We start from the raw sequence: 25,186 nt of genomic DNA, 5'->3' as shown, positions 1-25,186 counted from the left end.
ACCACCCACTTGCTTATTCTCTGCTTAGATGCTGGGCCTCCTTTCTTAGGAGACCCGTAACACACAAACAATTTATCTTTTTTACGCCACAGGGCAGCTCTGTGGATATATGCATCTAAAGCCCTCACTGGGCAGAGCAGATTGAGTTTCTCCTGATCCGAAGTTGTAAATGTAGGAGGATAGAAGGCCTGAAGTACGATGGGACCCGGGACGTTGGTGGGGACCTAGGCACATAGCCTGGTCTAGTGTGCAGGAACGCTTTGACCATTCCAGGTGCGAATTCCAAACACAAAGGAGCAACTGAAAGTGCTTGAAGATCTCCTATTCTTTTAAGAGATGAAATAGCCAGTAGAAATATGGTCTTTAGGGTGAGGAGTTTCTCTGAAACTTCCTCTAGTGGTTCGAAGGGAGCCTCAGCTAACCCTTCTAATACGACGGCCAAGTCCCAGGCCGGAGTCCTTGTACGTACTGAAGGCCTCAGCCTCAGAGTACCACGGAGGAAGCGTATATAAAAAGGGGGGTCTCGACCTACTGAGGAATCCCCCAGAGGAACATGGCCGAAATGGTCGCAACATAAACCTTCAAGGTTGAAGGGGATAAAAACATCCGAGAACTTGTCTTGGAGAAATTGAAGCACAAGGCTAATAGAAGAGTGGACAGGGTCCACATTGCTTTGTCTACACCAAGTAGAGAACAGTTTTCATTTATACGCATACAACTTCCTCGTGGAGGGAGCTCTGGAGTGGAGTATGGTCTCCACAACCTCACTTGGGAGACCAGCATCTATGAGCCTGGCCCCCTCAGAGGCCAGGCCCACAGTCTCCGTAGTTCTGGGCATGGATGAATTATCATGCCGCCCGCTTGAGACAGGAGGTCCTGCCTGAGAGGAAGCTCCATCAGGGAGCCGTCTAGAAGTGACACTAGGTCTGAGAACCATATTTTGGTTGGCCAGTACGGGGCTATCAATATTAGACTGACCCCTTCCTGGCGTACTTTCTCCAGAACTCCCGGGAGCAGAGCGAACGGGGAAATGCATACAGACGCAGCCTCGGCCACGTCTGTACCATGGCATCCAGACCCAATGGTGCTGGATGAGATAGGGAGAACCACAGTGGACACTGGGTTGATTCCCCTGAAGCAAATAGGTTGACTTCCGCTCGACCAAAGTTTTCCAAAGTGAGCTCCACCACCTCAGGGTGGAGTCTCCATTCCCCGGGCCTCGGCCCCTGCCTCGACATGGCGTCTGCTCCCACATTTGATGCCCTGGGATGTAAGCTGCTCTCAGTGAGAGGAGCTTCCCATGGGCCCACAGGAGGATCCAACGGGCCAAATGCATAGTTGGCGAGACCACAGACCCCCCTGATGGTTGATATGAGACCACCGACATGTTGTCCGTGCGGACCAACATGTGATGGGTCCTCAGGTCTGGGAGGAAGTATTTTACTGCAAGAAATACCGCCATCATTTCCAGCCGATTTATGTGCCAGGAACTCTGATGGTCCTCCCAGAGACCCTGAGCTGAGCGACCACTCATGATCGCCCCCCAGCCCGTGAGGGAAGCATCCATCGTAAGCATTACGCGATGACAAGGAACCACCAAGACAGGTACTTGGGACAGGAACCAAGGCTTTTTCCACACGACCAGAGCACGAAGGCATCGCCGCGTGACTTTGATCGTGCAAAAAGGATTTCCCCTCTGAGAAAACCCCTTGGTCCTGAGCCACCACTGCAAGGGTCTCATGTGCAGCAGGCCAAAAGGTATCCCGTTGGACGCAGCTGCCATGAGACCCAACAGTCTTTGAAACTGTTTAACAGTGAGTGACTGGCCTAGTTTCACCCCATTCACGGCATTGAGAATGGAACTCACACGAGCAGGAGACAGATGTGCCTGCATCGTGGTGGAGTCCCAAACTACCCCTAAGTAGTTGGTAATTTGAGCCGGAACCAGCACACTTTTCTTGGCATTGAGCCTCAGCACAAGCCTCTTCATGTGTGACAGAACAACATCTCGATGTTGAACTGCCAGATGTTCTGTTTGAGCTATAATCAACCAGTCATCGATATAGTTCAGTACGCGGATGCCCTGGAGTCTCAGTGGAGCCAGAGCTGCATCCACGCACTTTGTAAATGTGTGGGGTGATAAGGCCGAAGGGAAGAACCCTGTACAGATAAGCTTTGCCCCCGAAAGCTCTGTTTGAGCTATAATCTGTTTGAGCTATAATCAACCAGTCATCGATATAGTTCAGTACGCGGATGCCCTGGAGTCTCAGTGGAGCCAGAGCTGCATCCACGCACTTTGTAAATGTGCGGGGTGATAAGGCCGAAGGGAAGAACCCTGTACAGATAAGCTTTGCCCCCGAAAGCAAACCTGAGGAACTTCCTGTGTTGAGGATGGATGGATACATGAAAGTAAGCATCTTTCAGGTCTATCGCAACAAACCAGTCCTCGGATCTGATCTGTGGGATAACCCTCCATCCTTCTTTGGAACAATGAAGCACTGGTTGTAAAACCCTGACAGCTTGCTGGGAGGAGAACCCCTTCTATAGCTCCTTTTTGCAAGAGCGTCATAACCTCCTGTTCCATTACCAGAGACTGCTCGGGGGCCACCACTGTGGGAAGGACCCCAATAAACTGGGGCAGGCGAGACCCGAATTTGTTACCCTTTTCTATTGTAAGCAGCACCCATTTTGAAATATTTGGGAGAAGTTTCCATTCTGCCAGAAAATTTACTAAGGGAACCAGTCTCTCGAGACTGGCCTCTGGTGTTTTTTGAGCACTTAACTCGGCGCCCTGAAACGGCGAACCGACAAGGAACAGCCGAATCAAGTGATGACCGGCCCTCCTCGGAGGGTCAGTGGAGACCGCTGCGCCCTGAAGCACACTGGGTGGCAGGGTTAGCAGAACGGCCCCCTGAGGGCGCCAAAGAGGGATGGGTACCAAGTATTTTAATACCCGACCCTCTCTGGAGGGGCCTTCTTGGTGATAATTACAGTCCGCAGATCTGTGTTACCCCACAAAGACGTCAGCTATGTCGCCTGTCCCTGTCCCCAAGCTTTCTGCGGGGGAGCACGGGTGGCGACACTTTCTTTGGATGAACGGTCGGACCGGTGCCCTGAAACGGCGAGCCGGCAGGGAACATCTGAACTGACCGCTCTACAACCCTCCTCTTTCTTGGAGGAACACTGGAAACCACTGCGCCCTGAAGCACACAAGGTGGCAGGGTTGGCAGAACGGTCTCCTTTATTTTCTTTTAAATTCCTCAGAATTTAATGTATTCAATATTTCATTTAATCCTCAAATTAAATGCAGCCAGATTTTTTTTTTTTTTTGAACAGGCTGAATATATTTAGAATACAAAAAAAGAATTATAGCTCGTAATACTTCGCAAGGTATTTTAAGGAAAGAGAGAAAGGGAAACTCCCGTCTACTCAGTTCCCTCAAAATATAAATACATATATATATAAAATTACAGACACGTGATCTATGCGCAGCCTCGGCAAACGCGAGACCCGAGCCGTATATTCTCTCTTGCAGATTTAATCTACGCGCTGCCTCGGCAACGCGAGATCCGAGCTATATATTCTTTAATGAAAACTCAATCCACGCGCTGCCTCGGCAAGCGCGAGATCCGAGCCTTGCGTTTGACTTTTATTCCCTCGAGAATAAAGCCAACAGGAGTGGAGCTAAAAAAACTCCCGCTAGTGCATGCTTCTCTTCGGGACATTTTTATGAATGAACACTGCTCACTGTCAGTTGTGAGCTGACGTGCATGCTCCACTCCCAGCAAACAACACATAAACCGCGTGTATCCCCACTCGCTTTATAGTGTAGCACAGGGGGAAACGCGATTCAAACTGCTGTTCACTAGTGTGATTTTGAAACACGATATGTGTGTGAGGTGGCGAGTCCTCAGATCGATATCACAATATCCACCTCCTCAGAGCTGGACATGTGAAATACCGGTGCCTCAACCCGGGGGAAGAAACCGCAGAGCGTGCTTCCAGCTGGGAGACGGCACTGAACCTGGCAGGTTAGGGCGGCGCCCGTCTCTAATCCCTCTGTCAGATCCAATTGTGAACCCCACGAATGGAGCCTCCGCTCTGCCTCAGCAGAAGCGGGACCCGATCCGCGGGGAACACAGTGTCCTGAGAGTGAGTTTTTTTACAGTGCACACAGACAGCTCCCTCAAGAGCTGCCTGGACATGCTCAACTCCCATTCAACTGCTGTTTTTCGCCATAACACGTGTCTTTTTTATATATAAATATATGGATTGGCGTGAGATACTCTTGTCCTCAGACGAAGAGATTGTGACTTGTTTATGTAATAAGACAAACAACACCAAATAAGACACACGATAACACAGAGCGCTTGCTGAAGACGACAGAAGCTAGCGCTCTTTGTTCTGGGTATGCTTTATAGTTTCCTGGTCCGTGACGTCACCCGCCTCTGACGTCTCGTCTCATCATTGGTCAGATACAAGAGTGCTTTATGACGCAATCACGCAGAAGGTTCCCATAACGTCATATGACGTAGCGTCGACAGTTCCCATGAAAGGGAACCTTCAAACTTCAAGCTTTTAAAACTACTTCAAACTTTCTGGCTAGGTTTTTTCAAGACAACTTAACTTTTTATCTAGTTTCATTTGTGATTCTGATCTGCCTCCTATTGAATATTTAAGGTACTGCACTATTGTTATGCCGTTTCGTTTTACTTTCTGTTTCGTGAAAACCGTCATGATTAACGTGCATGCAGTTCTTAGGTGGATGATTTCACAGTTTAAGCCTCGGATGTACATGTCTGTAAGCTCTAGATCTGTTCTAAATAGTAATTCTGTGTGTGTAAGGAGTTGTTGTGATTATTTGGCCTACCACATTTTATTATAAGCACGCTCTGTTGGAACTTTGCTGATGTTGTCACTAGCTAGCAGTATTCAAAAAACACCAAATGAATATATCACATTCATATGGTTCGTATAATGCTTAAAATAATGTTGAAAAGAAACATGTCCAATAAGAGAAGCAAGCTGTATGTTGTGAATCTGAACACGATGTTTACATATTTTCTCTTCTATGTTTTTAATTACATTTGAAAAGTCACAGTAAAGTTACTCAAGTTACAAAGACTTTTAACTTCGTTTTATTTGCTATATGTTATACCTGCTTAAGCAACGAAATTGGTGAGTAAAGGTGGAATTCCAGAAAGCAGGATAAGAAACATTGTTGGGTACAACTGCAGCTCTAGAGGGTAGAATTAAAATTTCGCTGATCATTATAACTTAATTTGAAGTGCAGTTTACTATACTATTAACGGATAACCTCAACTTTAGATTCCAAAAACTGAGGTAACTTTCAGGGTGTGTAAGTAGTAGGCTAATAGCAACTAACTTAAATATGAACAACAATACTGCAGACAATGAACTCAAGCAGCAGCAGCTGAAGGCAACAAAAATATTCCTTGTGGAATACTGCATAGTAATAATGACAGAGCACTGCCCAGTGCAAGATAGTTAGCTTATAAGCTAGAAACAGAGGTCGTCTTTTCTTTACAAAGTGGTGTGTGACAGCTGGATGGATTTTTACTCTCTGTCAAAAACTTAAACATGATGTTCAGAAGCCTAGTTGGTTGAAGGACTGTTGTTTACATGTGATCCAATATGATCTAAATTCTCATTCTCTGATTTTTCTTTTTGAGTGAAGCATCTTTTTGAGTGGGTTCTGTGGGAAGCTATCAGAAATTATGGCGATTTTTTATTTTATTTATTTTTATTTTTTTTTATTTAAGGTTAAGGAAATTTGTGAACAGCTGGACAGATGGCAGAATGTATGAAAATGCATAGCTATCAGCACTCTTGTTTGATAACGAGAACTGTAACAGTCGGGATCCATTGTTGCAGTTTAACTAGTTTCTGGGTCAGCTGCTGACTTAAGATCAAAGTATATTTAAGTTTTGACCTCTAGTGTATGCGTAAAGGGCAAACACATAACCTTTCAATCTATCCACTTGTCGTGACCTATCGAATAGCTACATTCTAAGCCTCTACTCCGTATCTCCAACATCATTCTGACCTTTATTTACGTTGTAGTACACCTGTAGATAAAAACTCATGGTATGGAATGAATGATATTAAGGCACTACAGTACACCATGAGTGTACATTAACAGCTTTTGTTGTTTTTAAAGGGTTAGTTCACCCAAAAATGAAATTTCTGTCATTAAGTATTCACCCTCATGTCGTCCCAAACCCGTAAGACCTTTGTTTGTCTTCGGAACACAAATTAAGATATTTTTGATGAACTCCAGACATTACACCTTTTGCTGTCCAGAAAGGTACTAAAGACATTGTTGACTACAGTAGTTCAACCTTAATATTATGAAGCGACGAGAATACTTTTTGTGTGCAAAAACAAAACAAAAATAGCGACTTTATTCAACAATATTTGAATAATATTAACAATAAACAATATTTGTCTGTCTCCTGTCATTATGCTACGCTATTTTTGTTGCAGAGCTTCAGTGTTTATGTCTAAAGAGGGGTTCAGGGGTCCTGCTTACGTGACCAGAGCCGGCCAATACTGAGCCGCCATTCAGACATAAACACTGAAGCTCTGCAACGAAAATAGCATAGCAGGGGGACAGATGAATTTGTTGAATAAAGTTGTTATTTTCGTTTTGTTTTTGCGCATAAAAAGTATTCTCATCGCTTCATAATATTATGTTTGAACCACTGTAGTCACATCGATGGTTTTAACGATGTCTTTAGTACCTTTCTGGACCTAAAAAAGGTGCAATGACGCTGCTGCCTATGGGAGACAAACAAAGGTCTTACGGGTTTGGGACATGAGGATGAGTACTTAATGACAAAAATTTCATTTTTGGGTGAACTAAACCTTTAATTGGAATCTGAACTGGAAACTGGAAATGGTAATCTTTAAAAAATAATATACTGTAAATGTAATTTTTTTTAACATTATTATTTTAGATAAAACAATTGTTTTCAACAAGTCAAAACTTACCTGCTAACGCTCATAAATCATTTTCCATCTTTAGGTGTTATTTTTATTTTTTAGCCTAAAGTAGCCTAGTAGCCTATGCTGGTTATATAATTTTAATTTTTTAAATATGTTTTAATTTATTTATTTATTTATTTATTTTTCTACAAACCCAATTCCAAAAAAGTTGGGACACTGTACAAATTGTGAATAAAAAAGGAATGCAGTGATGTGGAAGTTTCAAATTTCAATATTTTATTCAGAATACAACATAGATGACCTATCAAATGTTTAAACTGAGAAAATGTATCATTTTAAGGGAAAAATAAGTTGATTTTAAATCTCATGGCATCAACACATCTCAAAAAAGTTGGGACAAGGCCATGTTTACCACTGTGTGGCATCCCCTCCTCTTTTTATAACAGTCTGCAAACGTCTGGGGACTGAGGGGACAAGTTTCTCAAGTTTAGGAATAGGAATGTTGTCCCATTCTTGTCTAATACAGGCTTCTAGTTGCTCAGCTGTCTTAGGTCTTCTTTGTCGCATCTTCCTCTTTATGATGCACCAAATGTTTTCTATGGGTGAAAGATCTGGACTGCAGGCTGGCCATTTCAGTACCCGGATCCTTCTTCTACGCAGCCATGATGTTGTAATTGATGCAGTATGTGGTCTGGCATTGTCATGTTGGAAAATGCAAGGTCTTCCTTGAAAGAGACGACGTCTGGATGGGAGCATATGTTTATTCTAGAACTTGGATATACCTTTCAGCATTGATGGTGCCTTTCCAGATGTGTAAGCTGCCCATGCCACACGCACTCATGCAACCCCATACCATCAGAGATGCAGGCTTCTGAACTGAGCGCTGATAACAACTTGGGTTGTCGTTGTCCTCTTTAGTCCGGATGACATGGCGTCCCAGTTTTCCAAAAAGAACTTCAAATTTTGATTCGTCTGACCACAGAACAGTTTTCCACTTTGCCACAGTCCATTTTAAATGAGCCTTGGCCCAGAGAAAACGCCTGCGCTTCTGGATCATGTTTAGATATGGCTTCTTTTTTGACCTATAGAGTTTTAGCCGGCAACGGCGAATGGCACGGTGGATTGTGTTCACCGACAATGTTTTCTGGAAGTATTCCTGAGCCCATGTTGTGATTTCCATTACAGTAGAATTCCTGTATGTGATGCAGTGCCGTCTAAGGGCCCGAGAATCACAGGCATCCAGTATGGTTTTCCGGCCTTGACCCTTACGCACAGAGATTGTTCCAGATTTTCTGAATCTTTGGATGATATTATGCACTGTAGATGATGATAACTTCAAACTCTTTGCAATTTTTCTCTGAGAAACTCCTTTCTGATATTGCTCCACTATTTTTCGCCGCAGCATTGGGGGAATTGGTGATCCTCTGCCCATCTTGACTTCTGAGAGACACTGCCACTCTGAGAGGCTCTTTTTATACCCAATCATGTTGCCAATTGACCTAATAAGTTGCAAATTGGTCCTCCAGCTGTTCCTTATATGTACATTTAACTTTTCCGGCCTCTTATTGCTACCTGTCCCAACTTTTTTGGAATGTGTAGCTCTCATGAAATCCAAAATGAGCCAATATTTGGCATGACATTTCAAAAATGTCTCACTTTCAACATTTGATATGTTATCTATATTCTATTGTGAATAAAATATAAGTTTATGAGATTTGTAAATTATTGCTTCCTTTTTTATTCACAATTTGTACAGTGTCCCAACTTTTTTGGAATCGGGTTTGTATTATATCGCATATTGAATTATTCTTGAATAATGTTTTTGCAATCAGTATTATTTAACCTCTTGAAGACATTCTGCTGTTGTAAACAAAATTCTAATGAAAAAACTTAAAGGGTTAGTTCACCCAAAAATGAAAATTCTGTCATTTATTACTCACGCTCATGCCGTTCCACACCCGTAAGACCTTCGTTAATCTTCGGAACGCAAATTGAGATATTTTTGTTTAAATCCGATGGCTCCGCGAGGCCTACATAGGGAGCAATGACATTTCCTCTCTCAAGATCCATAAAGGTACTAAAAACATATTTAAATCAGTTCATGTGAGTACAGTGGTTCAATATTAATATTATAAAGCGACGAGAATATTTTTGGTGCCCCAAAAAAAACAAAATAACAAATTATTTAGTGATGACCGATTTCAAAACACTGCTTCAGGAAGCTTCAGAGCATAATGAATCAGCGTGTCGAATCCGCAGTTCGGAGCGCCAAAGTCACGTGATTTCAGCAGTTTGGCGGTTTGACACGCGATCCGAATCATGATTCAACCTGATTCATAACGCACCGAATCTTCCTGAAGCAGTGTTTTGAAATCGGCCATCACTAAATAAGTCGTTATTTTGTTTTTTTTTGGTGCACCAAAAATATTCTTGTCGCTTTATAATATTAATATTGAACCACTGTACTCACATGAACTGATTTAAATATGTTTTTAGTACCTTTATGGATCTTGAGAGAGGAAATGTCATTGCTCCCTATGTAGGCCTCACGGAGCCATCGGATTTCAATAAAAATATCTTAATTTGTGTTCCGAAGATCAAAGAAGGTCTTACGGGTGTAAAACGGCACGAGGGTGAGTAATTAATGACAGAATTTTCATTTTTGGGTGAACTAACCCTTTAAACTAAGGCATCAGTGTCATAAAATGTTTATTAATACACATTTGAGTTTTATGCATAACAGAATGTCTTGATGTGGTCAAGAAAACTTGCAGAAACTTGATTAATTTGAGAAGACATAGTGATTAGTTGTTTGTGTTTTTATCTGTAAATGCAGATCCGAAATCTTTATGGAGACACACAAGAATGCCACCTCTAAAATGAGCCTCTATAAGGAGAGAGAGGAGGGGGATGTTGTTCACTACCAGAACCAGAGAGCAGAATCTCCAGAGCCCAGCTGTGTGTCTATGAAGAGTGACGGATCTATGCGTCATCCCCCTGATCTCAGTGATGGAACAGCGAACATTGACTCTGTGTGAGTACAAACATGTACAGTAGTTGGTTATTGAACTCCTGCAGTGAAACAAGAGAGAGAGATATTATTTAAAAAAGAGAAATTAACCCCTTAATTTCAGAGAAGAAATAGTGAACTTTAACCCCAGGTGAGACAATAGCCAGTACTTGAGACAAGAGGCAAAATTATATCATAAACTTTGCGATGAAGAGAAAGAATCTGGGCAGTCTGGCAAAAAATGAATTTTGCTCTCGTCATTGCAATATGGACATATGAGTCAATCTTTTGTCTAGAAATAGGAGTCGCTGAACATATTATATTGTTATATGCTCACAACAGAATATTATATTACTAACCCAGAATTATCTCTGCCTATCTCTGCCCAATTATTGGAAAAATTTTGATCATCTGGCTATAAAATTTATATAAATAAAAGTGTTATGATGCCAATGATTTTAGCTGCTGAAAAAATGTCCTTAAAGGGTTAGTTCACCCAAAAATGAAAATTGTGTCATTAATTACCCTCATGTCGTTCCACACCCGTAAGACCTTTGTTCATCTTCTGAACACAAATTAAGATATTTCTGATAAAATCCGATGGCTCAGTGAGGCCTCCATTGACAGCAAGATAATTTACACTTTCAAATGCCCAGAAAGGTACTAAAGACATATTTAAAACAGTTCGTGTGACTACAGTGGTTCAATCTTAATGTTATGAAGCGACAAGAATACTTTTTGTTCGCCAAAAAAACAAAATAACGTCTTTATTCAACAATATCTAGTGATGGGCGATTTCAAAACACTGCTTCATGAAGCTTTGAAGCTTTATGAATCTTGTGTTTCGAATCAGTGGTTCGGAGCGTGTATTATTTATAAGTGATATATAATTGTTTATGAAGGCTGGAAATGAAAAACTCCTTATATTAAGGTGTGCATAATTATTAAGCAGGTTTTCTTTTACAGGCAAAATGAGCCAAAAAAAAAAAAGAAAAGAGATTTAACTCAGATTGAAAAGTCAAAAATTATTAAATGCTCATGAGAAGGATGCAATACTATGCAATACTAAAAATTGTTGAAGTTAAGGCATGACCACTGGACAGCAAAACGCTCATTGGGTCAGCAGGGTCAGACAAAAACAGGTGGAGAAGAAAAGATGCATGTTAACTGCAAAAGAATTAAGAATTAAGTTGAAGAATTAAGTGTGAAACCATCAGGAACCTTTTAGTCTCCAGCGCCACCATTTTCCAGAACTGCAACCTACCTGGAGTCTCCAGAAGTGCAAGATGTCAGGATCTCAGACTTAGGTTAGGTAAAGAATCCTAAAAAACGACCCCCACTTAATAAGAATCACAAGCTGAAGTGTTGTAAAATACATGAATGCTGTTTTTTATAGGCTTTATAGACAGACAGATTGAGAGTGACTCTTGAAGGACCAGCACCACATCATCTTGTACCACTGTTTGAAGAATTTTTCCTCCAGAATCTGACAGTAAGGTGTGAGAGTTAATTTTTAGTCCATCTCCTATCCTGAAAAGTCAGCCTTGTAGAAATGGAATAAAAATGATCTTCCAAAACTTACTGCCAGATTCTGGAAGATAAGTTCAAATGTTCTTTTCTGTTCTTTTTTAACTTTCTATTCTAGAAAATTTTACATACTGTTAACAAAATTACTTAGGTTAAACTTCCATTTGATCCAAGATTTATTTAATTAGGGGACAAATCAACTTAGCAACTTTGCAACGGAGGGTAAATTTGCTAACTTTGTTTACTTTAGCTACCTTGTATTCTCTGACTTTAAACTCTTTTAATAAATTCCCACTTCCCAGCCTGCTCCTTTTCCTGCCTGAATGCCATTTTGTTACAATTATATGAAAAATGTTCTCTCAGTATCAGACAAAAGAAAAGTTCAGTATCCAGCTGTGTGTCTATGAAGAGTGACGGATCTATGCGTCATCCCCCCGATCTCAGTGATGAGACCTTTAACACCAGGTGAGATGATAATCTGTATTATTGAAATTTAAAGGGGTCATAAATTGCAGGGTTTTTTTTTTTTTTTTCAATTATCATCACAATTCGGGAGCTTTCAAATATTTCATCCAGTTCCTTTTGCTTGAAGATTGGATTCATCACACTGCTTTGTTCTGGGTATCCTTGTTCTGGGTATCTGTACGCCATTACGCCAATTAGAATTGGAATAGTTGCACACGTGCTTCAGACGGTCACGCTGAGGCGTTCATCATATCATCAACATCAGACACAACGTTCCTTCTCAGGGAACCATGGTTACAGTCATAACTGGAGAAGTTCTGGCAACTTGGAAGTTTTTGTTTTTATTTTCTGTTTTTTGGAGGGGGGATAACAATAAAGTTTTAAATTCTGAAACAGTATGTTTTTATAGTACAGTGATTTTTTTTTTTTTTTTATATGTGAAAAGATCAAGAAAAATTATTTCTCAATTCATGACCCCTTTAAACACTGGCAATAAAGAGAGATACTCCTAATTATTACCAATGTTTTTTTTCCAGTATCAGACCAAAGGAAAGTCAGACAGCATCATGTTCAGTATCCAGCTGTGTGTCTATGAAGAGTGACGGATCTATGCGTCATCCCCCTGATCTCAGTGATGAAGCAGTGACCACTGACTCTGTGTGAGTACAAACATGTAGTTAGTGACTTAAAGTGTTGCAGTGAAACGAGGGAGAGACATTATTCAATATCATAGTCACTAACCCAGAATGTGAGATGAACCAAGTGAGTTGAACAACAATATATCACAGTCATTAAATCTAGTACAAGTTATGTTTGAGTGTAGTTAAAGCTAGTTAATCAGTGAATTGTGGCAAACCAATGGTGCCAGGAGCTTTATAGTGACTGCCCACTCCCATAAAGCACTGCAAGAGATGTAATCAGATTGGTCTCCAGACACTTGTAAACTACTTATTTATTTGTATACATCTCGTTTTGCATGCAAAATTTGCTCCACTGATCCAAAGAGAGCAGCTACCATGTAAATGTACAGTATTATGCAACTACACATTATCATTTGTTACAAACATTTAAATAATATTGTTTGGGTATGAGCACTGATATCTAAATGGTTGCGTACTTACGATCAAAATAGATGAAATCACCTTTTTGAAAGTCGTTTGACACTTGTATGTATTTTATCGATTATCTTGTTATGCCAGGAGGTGGCGACAAGAGACTGTTTAAAAAAGTGTTTGTCATTGAATCATTTGTTCAAGAGTTTCTGTGATAACTCTTGGGAGATTGGTATGGTAATAGAGATTGGCATGGTAATGGATATGGCAGTGTTAATGTATTTGGTTTTGGTGGAATAGATCTGCTGCGCTGCTGCAGAGCAAGTACCAAGACTTGCTACTGCCAATACATTCATAGATATTGCTGTGAGCATGTAAGACATGCTGCTGCTGCACATGTAACATACATGAATTAACCCTAATAGCAGGTGGAGCCTGGTAAGATGGAGGGTTTCTGAAAGCACGCTGCAGACTGCTAACAGCAACACTACCGATATTTGTTTAAATGTTTAGCTGCAGCTCATTGGCTGCTGATGCAACAGCAGCCAATCAGCTGTGATATGTAGATAATGACATGATTGCTACCAAATGAGTTAAAGACCTATCAGCCTGCGCCATCTAGAGCTTCATGCCAGAACTAGGTTATTCATTCACAAACACTGATTCATTTTGGCTGCTTTAGTTCATGCTTTATAACTTTTGATCAGACTTTAATATCCTAAAAGCAGCTGAAAAGTGGGTGGGAACTATTGCAAAATGGTGTGTAAACATCTTTATCAGGTGTTTAATGCACCACAGTTGTTCACTGGACATTGTAACTTATCTAAATAATTAGGAAATTTATATCGAAAGGTAATGATTGAATTCAGCTTGTTTATCTAAATATGACAGTTCAGTTGTATTTCTTTCTGAATGCAGAACTAAAATCTTTATGAAGACACAGAAGAACACCAACTCTGAAATGAGTCACTATGAAAAGAGAGGGGAGGGAGATTTTGTTCACTACCAGAACCAGAGAGCAGAATCTCCAGAGCCCAGCTGTGTGTCTATGAAGAGTGACGGATCTATGCGCCATCCCCCTGATCTCAGTGATGGAACAGCGACCACTGACTCTGTGTGAGTACAAACATGTACAGTAGTTGGTTATTGAACTCCTGCAGGGAAACAAGAGAAAGAGACATTATTTAAAAAAGAGAAATTAATTTTACACTAAAAACACCCTGCAAACAATACATTTAAACAATTAAAACAATAAAAAAAAAACAATTAATTTATATGTATATTTAATACCGGTATATAAAACGAAACATTCATAGGCCTATTGTAGTTCCCTCCACAACAAATCCTTTAAGTTTAACGGTATTCAAAACAGAACGAATGAAAAAGAAGCTATAAAACCATTTCATTTGAGCAGTGTAACTTTTAATGTTTGGTTGACTGCATTTAGTTTGATGATGAATGGTTGAAATGTCACAATCACTTGGATTTTATAAAATAAAGATATAAAGAAAACAAATACAATGCATTAGAGTGTCACAAAAACTACTAAAAACTAGCATTACACAGTTTTTTTTTTTTCTTTTGCTAGTCTGTTAATTATTAAAATGAAATATATGTTGTGTAGTCCTAGTCTATTTATTTTATTTCTTTTATATAGCCTACTTATTTTTATTGTTTTTCTTGGTTCACAGAAGCACTGCAGGTGTGTGATGTGACAATGTGTGAATCCTCATGGGCAGAAACACAAAGAGACAGAAAGACTCAAAGAGATGGACAGATAAAACAGACAGAGAGAGCTACAGAGAGACTGACAAGACAAGTACAGGTTAACAAGACAGATGTGGCTCTTAAAAGTACCTTTTTGTTTGTGTGTGAGTGGAATTCTTAGTGAAATGCGTATTTAAATTATGTCTAAAAGGCAACTGTAAAAAAAAAAAATGTTTGAATTCAGAAACCGTTAAAGGATTAGTTCACTTTAAAATTAAAATTTCCTGGTTATTTACTCACCCCCATGTCATCCAAGATGTTTATGTCTTTCTTTCTTCGGTCGAAAAAAATATGATTTTTGAGGAAAACATTTCAGGATTTTTCTCCTTATAGTGGACTTCAACAGTTACCAACAGGTTGAAGGTCCAAACTGTAGTTTCAGTACAGCTTCAAAGGGCTCTACACGATCCCAGACTAGGAATAAGTGTCTTATCCAGTGAAACGATTGGTCATTTTCTAAAAAAATAAAAATTTATATACTTTTTTAACCACAAATGTTTGTCTTCCACTGCTCAACGATGTGCCACGCGTTACATAATCATGTTGGAAAGGTCACACGTGACCTAGGCGGAAGTACCGTCGTAAGGCGAAAAAACTCAATCTCATTTTCTCTTCCAACTTCAAAATTATCTGACATTGTCGTTTTACCCTTTTTTTTTTTTTTTTTTGGTAAATGCTGTTTGACTGTCTTTGCGTTCACTTTGTAAACACTTGCTCAGTATTTCCGCCTACGTCACGCATCTAGTGCAAGTCGAGCATTTGTGATTACAAAGTATATAATTTTTTTTTTTTTTTAGAAAATGACAGATCGTTTCGCTACATGAGACCCTTATTCCTCGTCTGGGATCGTGTAGTATGGGGTTCTATCTAATTAGAGTTGTACCTAGCACAATGAGCCTTGGGGTGATGGGAAGGAACTGTGCCTCAGCAGGAGTTGTAGTCGCCTATGAGTATTACAAATTAGAAAAAAACACTCTAAGCACTTAGTCTAGAACGTTATTCCTTTAAAATCAATGCTGCTATTTGCTAAACCCCTGAAAAAACATTATTGTATTTTATTTTTAATGGGTCACAAACACCCATCTATTCTAATTTAATTAAGTTAAATTTTTTTTCACGCTAACTCAAAAACTCGCATACACGAGCTGAGACCTGACATGTGATTTGATAGTAGCCACCGCTCATATCCATATGGATAAATGGCAAGTTTTGCATGGAAAAGGCCATATGCACCGTTTTCTGTCATACAATCTTTTCATAAATGAGGCCGAGTGAGTTGGCCAAAGTCACAAGATCTAAGGGTTCTAGAAGGGGTATACGGGAGCAATAAATCAGTTCTAGTATTGAGGTGCCAGGTTATGGAGGGCTTTGTAAACAAATAATCAGTCTGATCTGCTTGATCAGTCTAGCTGATGTGTTTTGTATCAGCTGCAGATGAGAAATGGAAGCCAGAGAAACGCCATAATACAATAAATTACAGTAGTCAAATGCTCTCATTAGTGGTAGGTATTTTAATTCATTTCGATGACTTGAGTCTTCTGGATCCTTTCATCAAAATTAGTTTAGATTATTTCACAGATTTGTTCAGTGAACATTTCTTCATATTTCATATTTCACCAGTAGTGTATCTACAAGTTATTAAAATTTGAAAATTTGAAAAAAGCTATTTTGTTGTTAAGCATCAAAATTCCCTCACAAGTAGATCCATATTTTTTTCTTCATTGTGTAAACTGCTCAGCATGATTTTTGTCAAGCTTTACAGAAAAGATAATATCTGAATAGCACAATAATAGCTTACTGTTACTCTTACTGCAACAGTGGAGAAAGGTTTGCTACATTTCGATTGTATCTTGGTGGACTAGCACAAACAAATGTCTAACACCATCAGATAAGAATGCTAGGAAAACTGACCTCAAAAGCGGGAAGGACAGGACTTCACATTGGTCCACAAGCAGTTTCTGCCCTGTACCCATCTTGAGGCTAATCCTAAACCATCCAAAGGAACTTTGGATTCAAGATTAGTGAAAAAAAAAGAATCCATCCATACCCAATGATAACCATGTTTGTAAACGTTAAATCTGATGTAAACCATAACATATCCATTTAATACGTATTCAGAGAAATAAGTACTCTCAATGACAGCTATCTTACACAAATTCAGCTGTTAGTGTACAAATGAATGCACGCATGACAGTTCAGTTCAGAATATTGCCAAAAGTATTTTGGTGATATGATGTTCATTTGAATGTGGAATGGTCACCAACAACATTTGAGCTCCATCTTTTGTCTCTTTCTTTGTTAATGCACAAACAAATGTGTCCTCTAGAAACAATAACAACTGCAGAAAGAGACTAAAATTAACAAGAGCCAAGTGCCCAACTAAGGGAAACACTAATCACCATAATGGTGACTTGAAACTAAAAAAAATATTTAAATTAATTATTTAAATTATCCTTCCTCTTTCCTTTAGTGATTCTGCTTGTTAAAACAGGTGTGCTCACCAATGGTCAATCATCATTTGTATAGTCAATTTGTTTTATTTCATTAACAATGCTTCAGTGTTACTTTTATTCTCTGAAGCATGCATCCATACGTATACTGAATAGTGTTCATTTAACACTATTACTCACTGTATTCTGTATTACTATATATAACACAGTATTACTCTGACAGTTGGGGTCTCCTGCTAATGCTATTACAGAATCTCATAGAAATCACTATAAACTGTTGCAGTAAAAAGAGATTGAATCAATAACAAAATGAAGCCAGAGCGATGAAATGAATTACAGTATTTTATATATTTAAATTAATCATTTCCTTTTTGAAATCAACATCCTTTACCAAATGACATATAAAGGCACATTATAAGTTTTAGTGCATGTTGGGTATCAATCGTAACAAATGTGACTGCTCGACACCGCTAGAGAGCACTCTAACTTGAATATTAGCCAGATTCATACATCTTTGTCATTACCTGTTTTTCCATTAACATCTTTGTGAATTTTGTTGCAGTTTTTTTTTTTTTTTTTTCCAGTTCAGAGTGCTTCATTATCATTATTTAGTTAGTAAGGAGATCAATGTGTCAAGGGTAACATCATTTGTAATATTATTGTAATGATGTCTGTTGTTGGTGTTGATGTAACATGGGTATGCAGAACAAATTTTATAAGGATTTCTGACAAAGTGTAAGTCAACTCATGTTGCAAACAATGTTTCACAGTTTAAAAAAAAACAAACAAAGATGGAGAGACTCAAATGATTTTTACTAACTGTGATTTAAGGAATAAAGCTTGTTAATGCTTTAGGTTCTAAAAAAAATAGTCTGGGCCTCTATTAACTTGGTTTATTGTGTTTCAGCTGGTATTAAAAAAGCACAAACAGCTTTACTAGAATATTTAGTAGCTGCCCACTCTTTCATTCATTCTTTGTGGTGTTCTTGTTTCTGCTGTGTGCACAGAGATGATCAGTCTAAAAACCTGCAGCAGATTTCTCACCAGCCAGTTGACGATGAACTACAGAGAGTCAAAGACCTACACAAAACCAGCATGAAGAATAAGTATGAGAGCTTATTTGAGCCAGTCAAACTACAAGATAATCAAACCCTCTTGAACAGGATCTACACACAGCTATACATCATAGAGGGAGAGAGTGAATGGGTTAATGATGAACATGAGGTTTTACACATTGAGAAAACACATAGAACACAACACTCGCAAGACACTCCAATCTACTGTAATGACATCTTTAAACCCTCAACTGAACCAGGATGTGAGAAGAAAGACAAAATAAAGGTTGTTCTTACTAAAGGCATTGCTGGAATTGGAAAAACCGTCTCTGTGCAAAAGTTCATTCTGGACTGGGCTGAGGGAAAAGCCAATCAAGATGTAGATTTCATGTTTGTACTTCCTTTTAGAGAGCTAAACTTGATTCAAGATGATCTGTACAGTCTTCACAGACTTCTGCTGGACTTTCATCCTAAACTTCAAGATCTGGACTCAAGGATTTATGAGGAGTGCAAAGTTGTGTTCATTTTTGATGGTCTGGATGAAAGCAGAATTACACTAATGTTTTCAGACCGTGAGAGAGTTACTGATGTGACTGATACTTCATCAGTAGGTGTGTTAATGTCAAACCTAATTAAAGGAGAGCTGCTTCCCTCTGCTCTCATCTGGATCACCACCAGACCAGCAGCAGCCAATCAGATCCCCTCCAAGTACATCAACCGTGTAACAGAAATTCAGGGATTTGATGAGCCTCAGAAGGAGGAATATTTTACTAAAAGAATCAGTGATGAAGATCAAGCTAGCAGAATCATCTCCTACGTTAGAAGTGCAAGAAGCCTCCACATCATGTGTCACATACCCGTCTTCTGTTGTATTTCAGCCACTGTGCTTGAAAAAATCCTGAAAGAAGATGCAGAAATACCTCAAACTCTGACTGAAATGTACATCCACTTCCTGCTCATTCAGATGAACATGAAGAATCAGAAGTATGAGGAGAGAGATACAGAAACACTTCTGCAGTCCAACAGAGAAGTGATTGTGAAGCTAGCTGAACTGGCTTTCAAACAGCTGATGAAGGGCAATGTCATGTTCTATGAGGAGGATCTGAGAGAGTGTTGCATAGACATCACTGACGCATTGTATTCTGGGATTTGCACTGAGATCTTTAAAGAGGAATCTGTGCTTCAGCACAGAAAAGTATACTGCTTCATACATCTGAGCTTTCAGGAGTTTCTAGCTGCTTTCTATGTGTTTTACTCCCATCTGATGAAGAACATGGAACCATTGCAGTTGTTTCTGTGTGAAGAATATGAACATTTTGAAAATAAACGAGACAAGTCTAAGAGGAACACTTTGTGTGAGCTACTAACTTCAGCTGCCGACAAAACTCTTAAGAGTAAAAATGGAAACCTGGATCTTTTTCTGCGGTTCCTGCTGGGCATCTCATTGGAGTCCAATCAGAAACTCTTACAGGATTTACTGACACACACAGAGAACAGCTCAGAAACCATCAGAGAAACTGCACATTACATTAAAGACAGAATCAATTGTTATAATCTCTCAGCTGATAGATCCATCAGTTTGTTCCTCTGTCTGCTGGAAGTGAATGATCAGACTCTGTGCAGAGAGATTCAGGACTTCGTAAAATCAGACAAACATTCAGACAAAAAACTCTCTCCTGTTCACTGCTCAGCAATAGCCTACATGATTCAGATGTCAGAGGAGCTGCTGGATGAGTTTGAGCCTATAAAATATAACACATCATATGAGGGGAGATGGAGACTGATACCAGCTGTGATGAACTGCAGAAAAGCTCTGTGAGTATTCATTCATATCATCACTAAGGGTGGGACAATATGGCTATTTCACTATTCAGTTCAATAAATGATATAGGCTCAAAATATATAACATGGAATCAATATAACAGCTGAAAAACAGAGTATGACAGAAAATAGTTTATTTTTCTAAGAAATTTTTAGCAAAATACAAATGAAATGCATTATGCAAATATATATATATATATATATATATATATATATATATATATATATATATATATTTGTTTGTCTTTTATCAGCAGTTTATCAGCAAGAGAATTTACAAGTGTGATGTAATTTATGTTTTCTAAAAATTTCGAAAGTGTTCTATCAAATGATACATACCTTTTGACTCTCCTTGTTATAGTTTTGGAGTTATGAGTTTTTACTTTTGTGTATGTCACTTACACACACAACTCTAAAAATGCCTTCAGGTCTTAATATGTGCTTTATAAGTACTAATTAACCGCCAATATGTTAGTATTCATCTCTATGTCATCCTCTGTTATAGACTTGCTGGGTGTTGTCTCTCTGATCAGCACTGTGAAACTGTGTGTTCAGCTCTACAATCATCAAAGTCCCATCTGAGAGAGCTGGACATGAGTAACAATGACCTGCTGGTTAAGGGAGTGAGGCTGCTCTGTGCTGGACTGAAGAATTCACACTGTCAACTGAACATACTGAGGTTTGACTTACTCATTCACTACATTCAAACATGTGTATGAATAGGTGTTTTACAACTATAGCTAACAGATGCTTTCCCCTGTGTATATTATTCTGTGTTGTGCAAAATAAAAGTTTTTTTCGGTTACACTTTATTTCGGTGGTCCACTTTAGACATTCTACTAGCTACAGTAGGTAATCAACCAAAATGCCTATTACTGTCGCATGTAACGCCACCACAGTGTTAAATACAACCCAATGACATGTGACACCACCAGGTGGCGCAAAGGGACGGTTTGCAACATTGCGGATAGGTTGCTGTGACATTTTTTAATTTTAAATGAAGCTAAAATAATGAAATAAATTACTGGTAATAATAATGAAAATAATAATAATATAACATTTAATCTTGGCTAACTGTTTATCATACAAGTGCTTAATGTTCCAGCTATTTGACTACTGTGTTACAGTGATGACAGACAAAACCTTTGAAACTATATTCATATGATGTGATAATTCACTGATGTATTTCAACAAGTCAGGGATGCACATTGAAACATGCAGAAAAACAGTGTCCAACCATGAATTAAGAAATTGTTGATCACTTTTTATTAAATCGTTCCTTCGTAAATGAATTAAGAAACTGTTGATCACTTTTTATTAAAACGTTTCTTTGTAGCCTACTACTTAAAAAGTGAGAACATTGTTGGCTGTTAATTCGTTCTTATGATTTGAAAAACAAAGAAATTCAAAAATAGTCTAATTTATAGCTTATATTTTATTTTATTCTATTTTCGGTTGGGCCTGGGCAAAAAAATGAGCGGGCACTTTCACGTAAACTAATGGACTCACTCAATTTTCAGGTCATTTCAATATAATTTTCTTTGAGCCTTTTGAAAAATAAACTGTAGAACACTATAAGGCACGCATAGTTAAACTCAATAGTGAACCATGATTCTGGAACAGTGGCCCTCTCACCCCCTTCCTTCAGTACCCCCTTATTGCAGAACACGAGATCCAGGGGGTGGAGACTGGTAGGTTTAGGAATATGTAAAGTGGGAGGAGTTGGATCCAGATCCAGGGGGTGGAGATGGGGGTGGAGATGGTAGGTTACGCAGCTAGGTTTTGCGTAACCATTCCATTCCATGCCGATCCAGGCCAGCTGGTACGGTTACGGTTTCATTTTCCACTCTGGAGCTGATAACGGCCACTTTTTGGAATGTAATAAAAATCGTCAGTTATTGCCTTGGTAATGCAACGGTTTACTGATGATATGAGATGTAAATAACAATCGTGTTATGGAGGATGATCAGATATTTCTTTTAATTTTATTATTAATTTTAGGGGTGACCCTAGTCAAAGATTCAATACTTTGATAGGAGGAGCCTGATTAGACTACCAATTTCACAGTAAAATCTTTACAGAGGTGTTATGAGACGAGGATCATGCCATTTTGGCTGTATGGGGGTGCGCAATGTCTGATTTTACATAGAACTACTGTTTTTTTCCTCCAATACGTTAATACACAGCCTACTATGACAGTTCGGCCTATACGCACTAGTGGACTGCTTTTTTGGGCCATGCCGAACCAGGCTCAAGTGGAAACATAACTGTAACTGTTCCTTACCATTCTAAGAACTGTTCGGACCGATGGTGGAAAAGCGGCTCTTGTCACTACGCATAGCGTGGCCATACCACCCGCCATGATTGGGGCCACTCGAAGTCTTCGCCTGATATCCTTGTTCAAAATTTTTATTTTATAACAAGTATCTGATTACTAACCTTAAGTGTCCGATGCCAGAAGTTTTCAATTTCCAACCCTAGTCTTTCGTGGTGTACAGTTCAGATGAGTCTGAAACACTGCTCCCATCAGGGCTGTGTCGGCTGGGTTTAATGACAGCAGCAGTACTTCATTTTATACTTAAGCTGCACTTGTGGCTCACTCTAACAATATAAATTGAATAATAATAATAATAAATAATAATTTTTAATAATTCGGGTGCCAGGCATAATTACATCCACCAAAAGAATGTAAATTAATTTATCCCTGGATAACTCAAACCACCAGATACACAAAAATAGATGTCAATGTAAAGTAATGGAACTCATTCACAACAAAAAACATCCCACACAAAAGATTCAATGTCAAATTGTAATGTTCAAATATCAAAATAGGGGGAAAAAAATCACACAGAAGATCAATGCAAATACACAAATCAAGCAAACCCTTTTGATGTGGTATGTTGTGTGCCAGGAATAATTATTAGTTCTTTGTGGTAAGAGTTTGTTTCTTAACAAAATATCAAAAAAGGAAATATTGGCAAAACAATATTTTTCAATAGTTAAAAGCGTTCAAATCCATAGTTCAAAATCATCACAGCCCCCCTTGACATGTCACTGTTACCCCTTGCTACTCGTTCGACTTCTGCTTTTATTCACTTATTTCTGCTCATGATCCTCCATATCAGTTTTTGTCTTTCTCCCGATTGGCTCTTACAATTGATGTCATTAAAACCTGTGCGGTTCATCCTGAAACCATCACAAAGCTCACCTCCATTTTCAGATGGCCACAGGATCAATTATGATCTGTGTTTAGAGACCTTCATGTCACTCTGGATAGATGTTTGATCAAAAAAACAGAATGCACAGAATACAGAAACCATCCATCTCCTAATCTTTAAACTGTCACCCTCTGTTATAGACTTGCTGGATGTCGTCTATCTGATCGGCACTGTGAAAATTTGTCATCAGCTCTACAATCATCAAACTCCTGTCTGAGAGAGCTGGACCTGAGCAACAATGTATTACAGTATTCAGGAGTGAAGCTACTCTGTGATGGACTGGAAAGTTCACACTGTCAACTAAACATACTGAGGTTTGACCTTCCCATTTACTATATACAGTGGGTACGGAAAGTATTCAGACCCCCTTAAATTTTTCACTCTTTGTTATATTGCAGCCATTTGCTAAAATCATTTAAGTTCATTTTTTTCCCTCAATAATGTACACACAGCACCCCATATTGACAGAAAAACACAGAATTGTTGACATTTTTGCAGATTTATTAAAAAAGAAAAACTGAAATATCACATGGTCCTAAGTATTCAGACCCTTTGCTGTGGCACTCATATATTTAACTCAGGTGCTGTCCATTTCTTCTGATCATCCTTGAGATGGTTCTACACCTTCATTTGAGTCCAGCTGTGTTTGATTATACTGATTGGACTTGATTAGGAAAGCCACACACCTGTCTATATAAGACCTTACAGCTCACAGTGCATGTCAGAGCAAATGAGAATCATGAGGTCAAAAGGAACTGCCTGAAGAGCTCAGAGACAGAATTGTGGCAAGGCACAGATCTGGCCAAGGTTACAAAAAAATTTCTGCTGCACTTAAGGTTCCTAAGAGCACAGTAGCCTCCATAATCCTTAAATGGAAGACGTTTGGGACGACCAGAACCCTTCCTAGAGCTGGCCGTCCGGCCAAACTGAGCTATCGGGGGAGAAGAGCCTTGGTGAGAGAGGTAAAGAAGAACCCAAAGATCACTGTGGCTGAGCTCCAGAGATGCAGTCGGGAGATGGGAGAAAGTTGTAGAAAGTCAACCATCACTGCAGCCCTCCACCAGTCGGGGCTTTATGGCAGAGTGGCCCAACGGAAGCCTCTCCTCAGTGCAAGACACATGAAAAAACACCTGAAGGACTCCAAGATGGTGAGAAATAAGATTCTCTGGTCTGATGAGACCAAGATAGAACTTTTTGGCCTTAATTCTAAGCGGTATGTGTGGAGAAAACCAGGCACTGCTCATCACCTGTCCAATACAGTCCCAACAGTGAAGCATGGTGGTGGCAGCATCATGCTGTGGGGGTGTTTTTCAGCTGCAGGGACAGGACGACTGGTTGCAATCGAGGGAAAGATGAATGCGGCCAAGTACAGGGATATCCTGGACGAAAACCTTCTCCAGAGTGCTCAGGACCTCAGACTGGGCCAAAGGTTTACCTTCCAACAAGACAATGACCCTAAGCACACAGCTAAAATAACGAAGGAGTGGCTTCACAACAACTCCGTGACTGTTCTTGAATGGCCCAGCCAGAGCCCTGACTTAAACCCAATTGAGCATCTCTGGAGAGACCTAAAAATGGCTGTCCACCAATGTTTACCATCCAACCTGACAGAACTGGAGAGGATCTGCAAGGAGGAATGGCAGAGGATCCCCAAATTCAGGTGTGAAAAACTTGTTGCATCTTTTCCAAAAAGTCTGTATTAGATCAAAAGGGTGCTTCTACTAAATACTGAGCAAAGGGTCTGAATACTTAGGACCATGTGATATTTCAGTTTTTCTTTTTTACTAAATCTGCAAAAATGTCAACAATTCTGTGTTTTTCTGTCAATATGGGGTGCTGTGTGTACATTAAT

The 25,186-nt window shown here is 39.3% G+C and overlaps 1 protein-coding gene across 1 annotated transcript in view; it reads left to right on the top strand.

Moving 5' to 3' along the window:
* Positions 1–4,521: 4,521 nt before the first annotated feature.
* Positions 4,522–25,186, top strand: part of zmp:0000001020 (NACHT, LRR and PYD domains-containing protein 12) — a 36,828-nt gene continuing 16,163 nt past the window's right edge. The window contains 8 exon segments of the mRNA XM_051891404.1: positions 4,522–4,680; positions 9,806–10,003; positions 11,870–11,971; positions 12,508–12,630; positions 13,942–14,139; positions 18,248–20,110; positions 20,622–20,795; positions 23,475–23,648. Coding sequence (XP_051747364.1) covers positions 9,819–10,003; positions 11,870–11,971; positions 12,508–12,630; positions 13,942–14,139; positions 18,248–20,110; positions 20,622–20,795; positions 23,475–23,648 — 2,819 coding nt within the window. The 5' untranslated portion in view covers positions 4,522–4,680; positions 9,806–9,818.

The sequence above is a fragment of the Ctenopharyngodon idella genome, chromosome 4, assembly GCF_019924925.1.
Source record: "Ctenopharyngodon idella isolate HZGC_01 chromosome 4, HZGC01, whole genome shotgun sequence".
In the NCBI taxonomy this organism is placed as follows: Eukaryota; Metazoa; Chordata; class Actinopteri; order Cypriniformes; family Xenocyprididae; genus Ctenopharyngodon; species Ctenopharyngodon idella.
The sequence above is the reverse complement of the archived record's forward strand: the minus strand, read 5'-3'. Positions and strand labels throughout refer to the sequence as shown.